General features: G+C 35.7%; 1 protein-coding gene across 1 annotated transcript; it reads left to right on the forward strand.

The window, feature by feature from the left end:
* The first annotated feature begins 1,352 nt into the window (after positions 1 to 1,352).
* Positions 1,353 to 10,112, forward strand: LOC132109511 (transmembrane 9 superfamily member 2-like). The gene is made up of 17 exons (XM_059515646.1): positions 1,353 to 1,726; positions 1,943 to 2,010; positions 2,108 to 2,201; positions 2,545 to 2,672; positions 2,848 to 2,977; positions 3,158 to 3,285; positions 3,545 to 3,656; positions 3,738 to 3,817; positions 3,923 to 4,028; positions 4,668 to 4,800; positions 5,306 to 5,425; positions 5,871 to 5,928; positions 6,033 to 6,192; positions 6,442 to 6,593; positions 6,684 to 6,795; positions 6,925 to 7,096; positions 9,514 to 10,112. The coding sequence occupies exons 1-17, from the start codon at positions 1,595 to 1,597 to the stop codon at positions 9,579 to 9,581; spliced, it is 1,953 nt and encodes a 650-aa protein (XP_059371629.1). The 5' UTR covers positions 1,353 to 1,594; the 3' UTR covers positions 9,582 to 10,112.
* The last annotated feature ends 2,643 nt before the right edge of the window (positions 10,113 to 12,755 follow it).

Genomic DNA, 12,755 nt, shown 5'->3' on the forward strand with positions numbered 1-12,755 from the left:
GACCAGCATAAACCAGTATCCCAGCGTCAAAACATACCTAACCAGCATATGCTGTTTTTTTTTCAGCAGGGGTCAAGTGTGGCATTCTTATTATTATTATTATTAAAAAAGAAAGTTTCTTTTCACCTGTGGGACTGGTGGTAGTACTGCTATTTCCTTCAGGAAAACATTGATAAGCATTATGACAAACTTTATGTAACAAAAAAGGGGGAAATAAACAAAAGCAAAAAATAAAGTAGATATAGCCTAAATATAATAAAATACATATAATTGAATAAAACAAGTAAACATGATTTAATTAATTAATTAAAATATAGTAATTGTATAAATATATTAATTACAAAATTAAACGTTTTCTTTTTATTAAAGTAACAGAAATTATACAAACACGTTCAGGAGAACATTAGAAAGTTTCACATGTAGCGGTAATTTGCAAAATACATACATAGGCATACACAAAAAGGATACAAATAAAAAAATTAAATAAAAATAAAAACGAAACGCTGTCATTAATCCAGGGGCCTGTACCATGATGGTGGCTAAACAAATTCAGGGTTACAAAACTGTTTTTTGGGTACCGATTATCAACTTTCTCTGTGTGACATCATTAATGAACAGCCAATCACATGCCGTGAAACTGTGATTCACTTCTCGTGAGGTAGTAGGTGCTATTCACTAGCAAAAAGTAAAAGCTGAATAAGAACAAGATTAATTTAAACACATTTACATGAGATTAAACGATCTTTCCATGAAAGAGGGAAATTTAAAGAAAACATCTTACCACATAAGTGCAAGTAAAAGTTGTAAAGTTAGTTTATAGAGTTGATAATATTTATAGATATAAATCACTTCAAAATCTAAACTCATATGTTGTCATGTTTAAAGCTATTGAGTCTAAAACTTATTGATTTAGCGTATTATCTAAGTTTATATTAATTTAAAATAAAAGCTTAATAATTACTATTAATCTAAGATAGATTGTGTAATGGATTAAGGTTATAATAATTATATAAATCATATCAAATAATTATTAAAAAATAATTATAATTACCTCTAAAAATCAGACAATTTTATATTTAAAAATGTTTTACTATGTAGCGTCCTTTAATTTGGAGTAAGTGAAACTGAGGGAGGGGCTTTATTGTAAGTATGTGTCACTTTGCTTGAAGCTGATTGGTCAAATTTCAGTTAGAGCTCTCTAAACCAGCAGGTTAGCTGTGGAGCGTAAATTACTACGGTGGTGAACACCACTAAAAGCCAATTGCCACTTTCATGGTACATGAAACCCAGTATTGGTGCAAACTAAACTGAAACATACCTGACTAGCCTGTTAACCAGCTAAACCAGCTAAACCAGCTTCATGGTACAGGCCCCAGTCAGATGTGTTTTGGTGTAGATGAATTGGAGCAGGGGCCACCGATGGGCGGAGTTATGTACACAGTGAGGAAGTGACTCTGAAGCAAATCTTACTCGACTCAGTAGCAGATGCGAGTTCGTTGTCTTGGTGATTTTCTTCCGTGAACTGTCACCGGTTAGTTTCACGGTTAGCTCCAGCAGAGTAAACCGGAATTCTCGCAGGACGCTGCTTTGAAAAATGAAGCCTTCAAATCCATGTTTTATATTTTTGCTGAGTTTAACAGTAGTCAGCTCAAGCTTAGGATTCTACCTTCCGGGTTTAGCACCAGTCAATTTCTGCGAGTCGAAAGGAGATGCGGAGGAATGTCAGGTGAGCTTTTACTGTCCTCTACTTATTAGTATACTTCCGTGTAAATGCAGTTGAGACATAACAAATAAAAACACGTTTAGACAATGAGTTAATAAGCAAATTCTGAATACTCCACATTGCAAATTCCTGTTCAAAATAAAAAAAGTGTTAATCTCTGAGATACGACTAATAGATAGCTGTCCCCTTGATCCCACTCTCCTGCTTTCAATCCAACAGACTGATATACAACTGTTTGTGAATAGACTGGACTCAGTGGAATCAGTCCTGCCTTATGAATATGATGCGTAAGTGCTCTTGGTCTTTACAATATAAGCTTTATTGTTATATCTGCGTGCATTTCTATACAAGGACTGATCAGTGAGGGAATACTTTTTGCTTTAGGTTTGATTTTTGCAAAGACACTGATGAAAGAAGGCCCTCGGAGAACCTTGGGCAGGTGTTATTTGGAGAAAGAATAGAGACGTCACCTTACAAGGTAAGAAATTAATGTTTTTACGTTTTTTTTTAAATCATTGTAATTGAATATAATTGTGGCAGTGACATTTAGAAGATTACACACCTTGTTCACTGAGAGATCAGATCTTGTTTATCAAGTTTACTAGTTGTAGCTGACAGACACAGACGCTTTCTTTTGTTTTTTTCTGTGATTTGTTTTTTATAATGTCGTATAAGTAATATTGTCATATGATAAAGTTGATGTTATTCAGGCAGTGTATTCCTAGTTGTTACTATTCCGCATGTGTTAAAACTAACTCCAGTGGTTCTCACATAATGGATAGATCCTCTGATTATATACTGATTTTCGAAACTCTCCTTAGTTTTCATTTAAGGCTGACAAGACTTGTGTGAAGGTCTGCACCAAATCGTATGATGCAGGTTCAAAAGAAGACAAGTTAAAGTTGGACTTCCTAAAGAAAGGAATGGAGCTGAATTACCAGCACCACTGGTAAGTCTAGATGTGATGCCTACAGTAGGTGTGGTAGCAATAACAAAATAAAAGTTTTGAAAGACACAATATCAGCTTGTCACCGGAGGGTTTTGCATGTAATTCTTTATGCAGTCTCTAATGGTTGCCAATAAAAGATAATTGGATTTGGTTTATCCTTAAACTTGTTTCGCAGGATTGTTGACAACATGCCAGTGACGTGGTGTTACATTGTGGAGGGCGATCAGAAAGTCTGCAACCCAGGGTTTCCCATTGGATGTCTAGTGAACGAAGAAGGAAAGCCAAAGGACGCCTGTGTGATAAATGTGAGCGAGACAGCTTTTTAAACTACTTTAGTTGTGAGCTGGCAGTCTGTGATGGAATAAATGTGATAGATTAAAAAGTTGGGATAAATGCAATCAGTTCTGTAAATTATGTTAAGATTATGACATTGTTGATTTAATTTTATTGTTGGAATACTGACATGATTTTATCCACTCTTTAAGGCTGATTTCAACAAGAAAAACACTTTTTATGTTTTCAACCATGTGGACATCACCATAGTTTACCACAGTGGAGATGAAACGAATGGGATGCATGCTCGACTTGTGGCGGCAACACTTGAACCTCAGAGGTCTGATTTCGCAACTAACTGTCTGTTACTAACTTGACTTGAAATTATTTATTTGAGACCTTATTTTAGCTCTTGCTCCATTTTCTGTTGGCCTATATGATCAGTTTCAGATTTCATATTTAACTAGAACGGAAAGTTAGGCATAGTGACACCTGTTTGCAAGCACACTTCAATAAGAAAACCGAGTAAATATTTACTGTAATGCATCTGTAGTATAGTTTTTTACATAAGAGTAATACGTATGTTGTCTGTTGGACAGCATAAAGCATAGTAATGATGAAAATCCAACCTGTGAAGGAGCTCCCATGGACATACCAGCAGATTTCAAGAGTAATCTCAAAGTCACCTACACTTATTCAGTTACATTTAAGGTAAGTTGTTTTATAGAGTCAGTACAATGAGATGGTTGGAAAGAACTGTGTAATATAGATTTGTTTTTCTTCTTTTTCTAGCAAAATGATGATATTAGGTGGGCTTCTCGATGGGATTACATTTTGGTTTCCATGCCTCACACCAACATCCAGTGGTTCAGGTGAGTACAAGCTGGTTGTGAATATCCTATAGTCATGAATAAGAAAGCTCTTTTTTCCATATCTCCATGCATATTAATGAGCCATCTTCATTAAATTTTTTTTAGCATCATGAACTCTTTAGTCATTGTGCTCTTCCTGTCTGGCATGGTGGCCATGATCATGCTTAGAACACTGCACAAGGATATTGCCCGGTACAACCAGATTGACCAGGTACCTTGAATTTACTTTGTTCTCATTCCTACTTTTACCTAGCTAACAGAAGAAATGAATGACTCTGTAATGTCCCAAGAATGCCTTGTGTCAACAGAGCTGACACTCCCACATACACACAAACTGTCAGAGAAAATTTCCATTTAATTTATATTGTGTTTGCTTCTTGGATTATGCAAATCCTAATTCTCAAGCAAAGACAGACCAATAGTTTTTCTCTTAGTTTTAGTGTGGTCTTATTTTTCTCATTTTAATAACCTTAAAATAACTCCTGTCACTGAATTCTATGTTGTGACATTCACAGGCAGACTGGGTTAAGATCCCTCCAGCTGCAAACGTTACCTATGTAAGCTTATTAGCTTATGTTGTCACTGGTGATTATGATATGATGATTATGTGGTTTCGGGAACTTGGTAAAACAAGTGTAATTATACAATACCATGCTCACCAATCAAGGTTAAGAAATGAAGGAAGCTATTTTGCAATGAATAGATAATGTCACTGATAAAGCATGTGTGGCACATACCATCTGCTTTTCCCTCACAATTTCAATAATTGAGTTTGTTGACTGTACATAATGATTTACCGGATGTCGGTCATGTGAGGTCATATTGAGATTTACTGTTCTATCTCCTGCAGGAGGATGCCCAGGAGGATTCTGGCTGGAAGCAGGTACATGGTGACGTGTTCAGGCCGCCCAGGATGGGCATGCTTCTGTCCGTCTTCCTCGGACAGGGCACTCAGGTCTTCATCATGACTTTCATCACCCTTTGTAAGTGCATTGGAACAGAAATGAATTAAATGTGCTGCAGATTTTGTATTGTACAAATTAAACATAAAGGATTAATTATCTAGTATTTTGAGAACACGTTAATATTTGAGTGCATTCCAAAAATTTGAACTGTTCTCCACTAATCCTTTAATTTTAATTAGTGATCAATTTAAAATGGTTGTACACAGTTTGGTAATTTGTTATTTCTTATGACTATTATCCTAGCATGGTCATACTTTATTTTAAGGTCCAGTTCTCACCATTAACAAACCATAAACCACCGCTTTTGCCTTTTGCCTGTTTTTTAATAGGAAGTTTTTAAGTTTAGGTATTGGGTAGGATTAGGGAAGTAGAAAATGTGATTTATAAGCACTAATTAAATGCCAATATGTTAACAAAAGGCATGCTAATAAGCAACCAGTTAGTAGTGAGAATTGGTCCTTATACTGAAGTGTTACCAATAGCATTAATTAAAAAAAAGTGACAATCCTGCTTTTCTCTTTAGTTTTGGCTTGCCTGGGCTTCCTGTCTCCAGCCAACAGAGGGGCTCTCATGACCTGTTCAGTGGTGTTGTGGGTTCTGCTTGGCACACCTGCTGGATACGTGTCTGCCAGACTCTATAAGAGTAAGGAAATATTGCAATGTGGAACACTTATTTTACCTTATTTTCTTTCAGAATCATTATGAAAGCATTATAATTTTTTATTTGAAGAGCTATTCATTTTTTTTCTTCCGTTCATTTTCTGCAATTTGATGTGAGGAAAAATACACAGTCCGCCTTAAATATTGGCTAAGAAGCTTATTCAAACAAGGAATTTATGCTGAAAGGAGCCTTCAGAAAAAAGTACAGACATACTTGAGAATGAAGGCAATAAAACAGAATATAACACAATTATAAAAAATAGGAAATAAAATGTAAACATAACACAAATCAGTACAGTGATTAAAAATATAGAAAGTTCATAGAATTGTGAATGTGCAGATATGTTATTTACAGATGTAGAGTTTTGAAAAACCCTGTTGGTAGTTTTAATACTGATTGCTTCCTCAATTTCACTTGGTTTCATCAGCTTTCGGTGGTGAAAACTGGAAAACCAATGTTCTTCTCACCGCCTTTTTGTGTCCTGGGTAAGTTGAATACTGTCTTTATTGCAAACCATAATAGATTTCCTAACAACAGGAATAAAATGATGTATGCCAGGATGTCGTTTCAGTATTCTGTGTTTCTGCAGGATTGTGTTTGTGGATTTCTTCTTGATGAATCTGATCCTGTGGGTAGAGGGCTCCTCCGCTGCTGTTCCCTTTGGTACACTGGTGGCCATCCTGGCACTGTGGTTTGGCATCTCTGTTCCTCTCACTTTTATGGGTGCATACTTCGGTTTCAAAAAAACAGTGAGTATGTCTTCTTTAACAGACCCACTTCTTAAGCAGTTTTCAGCAAAGTACATTTTTAATTCCTGGCATTCTGACAGGTGGATACTAAGAAACGACATTTAATAATCAGCTCCCAGATTTTGATACTCTCGCATTCCTATTTTTGTATTGTTATTACATTTCCCATCTGTGTGAGCTTTTCTGTTGGCACGCTCTCATGCACGATATCATGACTGTGGGTGTGTTTTTGTTTTCCTGTTTTAACAGGGCATCGAGCCACCAGTGCGAACAAACCAGATCCCACGCCAAATTCCTCAGCAGTCCTTCTTCACCAAAGCCATGCCGGGCATCATCATGGGCGGCATCCTGCCCTTTGGCTGCATCTTCATCCAGCTCTTCTTCATCCTCAACAGCATCTGGTATGATTTTGAAATCATATCATGCTGAAATGAGTTGATTTGAGGATTTATGTTTTGGTCCTAATGGTGCAATCAAATGTTCCTCTGCAGGTCTCATCAGATGTATTACATGTTTGGCTTCCTTTTCCTGGTCTTCATCATCTTGGTCATAACCTGCTCTGAGGCAACTATTCTGCTCTGCTACTTCCATTTATGTGCAGAGGTGAGATTCATATTTGTCTACATCATTTTAAACATTTGTCAAAAATGCTATTATTATTATTATTATTATTATTTTAATGATTGCTGGTTTTTGAATTAAATTTAAAGCCTTCTTATTTGTGTTTGACAGGATTATCACTGGTGGTGGCGATCATTCCTGACCAGCGGTTTCACAGCAGTGTATCTGTTTATCTACGCAGTGCATTACTTCTTCTCAAAACTACAAATCATAGGGGCTGCGAGCACCATCCTCTACTTTGGCTACACCTCGATCATGGTGCTCATTTTCTTCATTTTTACAGGTAGGTGGAAGATGGCATGATTTGCTTTAGCTTTAATACACTTTGTGATTGGATTAGGGATTCCCAAACATTTTTGTCAAGCAGATCCCTTTGATGAAAATATTTACTTGAATTACCTCCTGGAGTCAAGTCCATATATATATATATATATATACACACACATGTTTGTTATATACAGGTAACTTGTTCTTGTTAATAATAATAATAAAAATAAATAAATAAATAACATCCTTAAACACGCCCCTCCAACTGTCAATGTTGTTCTGAATTAAACGCCTATTTTATTACATCCAATCAGTTCGCAGTAAAAAATAAAAAGCCACGCCCTCTGTTTTTCGCTTTCAGTATTCTGTTTCTCTCTGAAGTACGTCACAGTATGGAAGTAAAGTCGGTCGCGACTTCTGGTTCACACAGACTTTAAAAGGATAATTCACCCAAAAAATTCCCTCTCGTGTCATTCCAAACCCTTCGTCCATCTTTTTTTTATCCTTACGTGATCAAGGCTCAGAAACTTAGTAAGGAGATTGTTTAAATAATCCATGTAACAAATAAGCTCTCTGTAAAGTCATGTGGAGAGGCATGATATGACGTTAACCCTCAGTGATCCAATTGCAGCCCTGAAATACGAGATTCTAAATTCTTCTAAATTTCTTTTGCCTCACGAAATTAAAAGTTTCCTTCGAAATATGATACTATTTACTGGTCAGTAACTTTAAAGGTATTCTTATGTAAATAATATTCAGAAACTGCATTTCAAATGAATAAAAGTTAATAAATAAATACTTATTTAAAAAAACCCACTAAAAAATAACACCATGCACACCACGGAGAGATGCACAAAAAATGTTTTCTATTTCATAAAATGTGAATGAGTGTAAATGTCAACATTATTATATACCTAATGGATAAAAGTCTGACAGGCAAAACAAGATATTATGGATACAATGCAGTCATTCTGCTATTTTTAAAAAATAACTGTTACTCCTGGTCACAGGCTTCTGTAAATATTTAGTTTGCACATAGAATTACACTCCAACTCATTTAAACTATGAAATGCAAACATATTTAATAGTGGCTCAGTTGTAATTTCTGCACAGCTGATGCAACCGCCCCTGATACCATTTAAAAGCTACAGGATTTGTATCCTGTTCCTGAAATTGAATGCTTACAGCATTCAATTTCAGGAACAGGATACAAATCAGTTAGTGTAACATGCAAAATGTTTGCCTTATTGTACTTCACCTACAATATCAAATGTTCCTCATGGATATGGTGCTGCAGTGCCTCTCTTCTGGTCCTTTCGTTTGGTGGATGACCAGTTCTAGTTGGTTTGTTCCTGCCCGATGGGTCATGCTGTGTTTAGGCCGAGGATAATTGGGACACCTATAAATATTCCTCATCTTTCATTGTTGTTGTTGAAAGACAGCGGCGGTCCCTCCGGCCTTAATCAAATCTCTGTCGCTTCCCCTCATTGATATGCTGAGGATGAGGCGGCGAGAGATGGCCAGCTGTCTGCCAGCCATAAACATCTTCACATGCTTACCTGTTTCTCGACAAATGGCATGTAAATGTCTTTTTTAGCTTTGCAGCAAGTGTTTTCCTCACCCAGCATGAAGTAAAGTGATTTTACAGCTGTACAACTGCGACTGATTGACCCAGTAAAATAGCCCAAGCTCCTCAGTGACATTTCATGTTGAACCTTTACAAAACCCCTCCAGATTGCCAATGTAATTGCAGCAGTTCTCACGGCTTTGCTTTGAATGATGGGAAACCACCGTCATCGGTTTTCTGAGTACATATTAGCCACAATCTATTTGTTGCCATGGATTCTACTAGATGCTTTAGCATCCCTGGCTACGGCTGTTATGGCAACTTCCATGCACACTTGAGGGGAGAATATGCAAGGCATGATTGAAACGAGGCTTACTGGATTTCCATCACACACTCAGTCCTACACCTTAAAAGCAACGGGTCCCAGAAATGTCTTGTTTTTGTCCAAACTAGCATGACTCTTTAGATCCCGAGAGCCAAGTGAAGATACAGCGAGAGCGTGTGTGTGGAAGGTGAGGGGGAGGACTGAGAATCATGTGTATATAAACGCATCTGAAAATAGATTCCGAGCTAAAGATTTCAATCAGATTGGCTGTCACTGCCTCCCCAGGGATGATCAGATTTAATCCTGTGCTCCGTTACACTCAGCTCAGTTTGGCTCTGTCAGATAATTTGCTGCATTGAAACCACACTATTAATAGACGGTTATCTTATAAAATGCCACCCAAATGACTCTAAATGTGGTTTTGATAGAAGCACTGTTTCATAATGTGCACACTATTAGTTAGTCTGGCACATTTTGTGACATCCGGTGCTCTTCATTTTATTTCTAACATTAATTCTCAAACATGTCTCCTTCTGTGCAGGTACTATAGGCTTCTTCTCCTGCTTCTGGTTTGTAAATAAAATCTACAGCGTGCTGAAGGTGGACTAAGGGAGGGACATTTGGAGAACACGACATCATCTTTTTACAGATCAGCTTTCATGTGAAAGTCTGAATAGACATTTAAATGAAGGTTAAAAGAACGGATGGTGTGTTTGGCTCAACTGTAATTCACTGACCTGCAGTAGGTGTGTGTGTGTGAACTCCAAAGATTCTTTTTTTAGTGCTTTACTTGTCTGGCGTTGCCTATGACTTCATTCCAGTTAAACCTGCTGCGCTCAGAGCAAAGACCCTTATCTTATGTATAAAATTGTCTTTATTATGCTTTTATACTTATTCAAATGTATGTTTTACATTGTATGTTTTATTTAGTCATCTGTAAAGACATAATTTGAGTATGTAATACAGTTATTTCTGTACACGTTTTAGCCTTTGTACATTTTGTAAAGATCAGATGGGACACAGTTTCGGGTTTACTGAACTTTACAGTCACATTTACCTTTACAGTGAAATTCCGTGGGCTAAAAGCAGTCATCACAAACTGGAATTTTGAGTGAGTGAAACATGAAAACATTCCACACAGAGCGAAATACCGTCTTTTTTGATTGGAATCCACATGTTTTGGAGTTTCGCTTAAGGGCTAAAACATTTCCCCCACACAGATTTTGTCCTGTCAACTTGGTCATGTGAAGATGACGTTGAGTACAGAAAAGTGGTTTGGAAGTGACTTCCTTTTTTTTTTTTTTGTGTGTGTGAAATTTAGCCTAGTTGATTTTGCACCTATAAAGAATTTTTCGCATTTAGATAGGAATTAACGCAATCAGGAATTTCATGTGAGGGTGAAAGATTTTGCTACGGGTTCAAGACAAGCTTCTTTGTTTTAAAGTGACTTCTATGTGAGCTCTGCTTTATGCATTGTGCTATTGACAATATACGAAGAAAAAAAAAATTTCCCATGAAATTTCGCTAATGTGACTGCATGTAAAACCACACCAAAGTAAACTCTGTAATGTTTACTATTGGTGAATATCAGTAATATATTTAATTTGTTGTTAGTATCAAAAAAGTATGTTGTTTTGTTTTTATAGTTTTCTTTCGCTAATGAATTGTTTTTATGGAGTGAAGGGAATCGATTTGGTTAAGAAGCACATTGTTTTTGCTACAGGACTCTTTTATACAAGTAATGATATCTAAATAATGGGAGACATTTAGTGATTTTTATACTTTGTAAATTATTTAAAAGCAATTACGATAAGAAAACGACATACTTGCACATCTTTTTTCCAATCATTTTAATTTAAAACCCACAGAATGTACTGAGCTTCAAGTCTTATGATGAGGTATGCATAAACATTCTTCACAATGTTCTAATGAAAGAAAAATAAATCACAAAGTACATCATTACAAAAATGTCTAATTCTAAGCTTTTTAAAAATATATAAAACAGTCGGTTGTTAGAGTTGGAGTAAACACGATGACATGTTTCAGCTGACTGCCGTTTTATTTTTTGAAAGTGACTGTCTACAGTTTTGTAAGTGCTGCAAGCATTGCTGGAAACTGGTATACAGTTGATAATATCTGTGATATGTATTGTTGCACTCACTTGTTTCAATATAATACTTGCTGTAGCAGAGGAAATTGCAGGTTTGACTCATGATTGATTCAGCTGACTTCTAAACACCCCAGCCAGAAATTAATATTGAGGCACTAGCAGTCCTATGTTGTACACAGTCAAGCTTAGTGCTCAATGAACGTTTAACATTCCTGCCTTATTGCAGTGGTTGAACTCCATAACATAAAGTGCTTCAGCAGTTTCAAAGCCTGCTTGTTTAATCATGTCAGTTTGGCAGTGTGAGGGGATTGAACATCTCATATGACACAGAGGGGATGTACAATTTACAATTTTCATAGTGAGGCACTCTTAAAGAGAGCAGACTCTTCACACCAGTCAAGAGGTACATCATAAATACCCTGAGATCCTGAGCTCATTAGCTGCTCTTGGGTGAATCTCACAAAAACATGTCCAGGTCGCATTTCTTACACACACAATCATTTAAAAATAAACCCATCGATAAATAAAATGGCACTTCAGCAAATACTATCATGATATATAAATACTTTGTATTGTAAAAATTGTACATTAATGTAATAAGAAATGGATAAATTGGTGGGAACAATGCAAAAAAAAAAAAAAAAAAAAAAAAAAAGAACCAAAAAGAAGGGTTAATTTTCTTTTCTCTCTCTGCTGTTGGGGTTAAATATAATCAGACATGATCTTGACAGTTTTCATGTGACTCACCCTCTTCAAAACACTGAAACCCCTCCACATTACACACCTTTTATATAAAAACAGAAATACAGTGACCCATACCCTAATGCTGATGTGATTCATCGCTTAAGTATTATTGGTGCATGAACAATAAATAAACAATATATATATTTTTTCAATTTAGCTTCCTTTTGCTTAAATTTACATTGTTCCTCTAAGAGAACTTTGATTCCAGTGACAATGATTCAGTTGTATAAAAAAGTTTATGTGTATGCTTAGAAAAATAGACCAAAATCTTTCCACATGTATTCTAAATTCATTTAACATAAGGAATAATTTGTCTTTAAATTATAAAGTAGCAATACATTTGACATGGATGTATACAAAGAACATTCATTTTGTTAGACATATTATACACTACGCTGTCTCAAAAAATATTTTTCTAACATTTTACTCCTTAATATTGTAAGAATTATATTAAAACACTAAAGGAAAATCAATATTCTGTTTTTGATGGAGCACTTTATACTATGTCTCCAATATTTTCTATTTTAAACCACACATAAAAGACATTAGATGTCAAGCCTTGTGTATTAAATTAATATTCAGACCTTATTTTTAGTCTGTTTAAATAACCATGACAAATACTGCAACTGATGGTATATTTTCAGCCACTTTCCCATTCACAGAGTAAACACTACCATTGAAAAGTTTAAGGTTGATAACATTTTTAAAGCGTTTTTTCAAGCCTCTTAAGCTCATCATGGCTGCATTTATTTGACCAACAATACAGCAACAGTAATAATATGAAATATTACAATTTAAATACCTCTTTTCTATTTTAATATATTTTAAAAGTGTATTAATTATGTAATGGCAAAGCTGAATTTTTTGCAGCCATTACTCCAGTCTGCAGTGTCTCATGATCCTTCAGAAATTATTCATATGCTAATTTG

The sequence above is a fragment of the Carassius carassius genome, chromosome 29, assembly GCF_963082965.1.
Source record: "Carassius carassius chromosome 29, fCarCar2.1, whole genome shotgun sequence".
In the NCBI taxonomy this organism is placed as follows: Eukaryota; Metazoa; Chordata; class Actinopteri; order Cypriniformes; family Cyprinidae; genus Carassius; species Carassius carassius.

Coding starts and splice junctions, on each gene's coding strand:
- LOC132109511 (XM_059515646.1), top strand. CDS start 1,595: ATGAAGCCTTCAAATCCATGTTTTATATTTTTGCTGAGTTTAACAGTA. Junction 1,727..1,942: donor GAGATGCGGAGGAATGTCAG/GTGAGCTTTTAC, acceptor TCAATCCAACAG/ACTGATATACAACTGTTTGT. Junction 4,029..4,667: donor GGTACAACCAGATTGACCAG/GTACCTTGAATT, acceptor TATCTCCTGCAG/GAGGATGCCCAGGAGGATTC.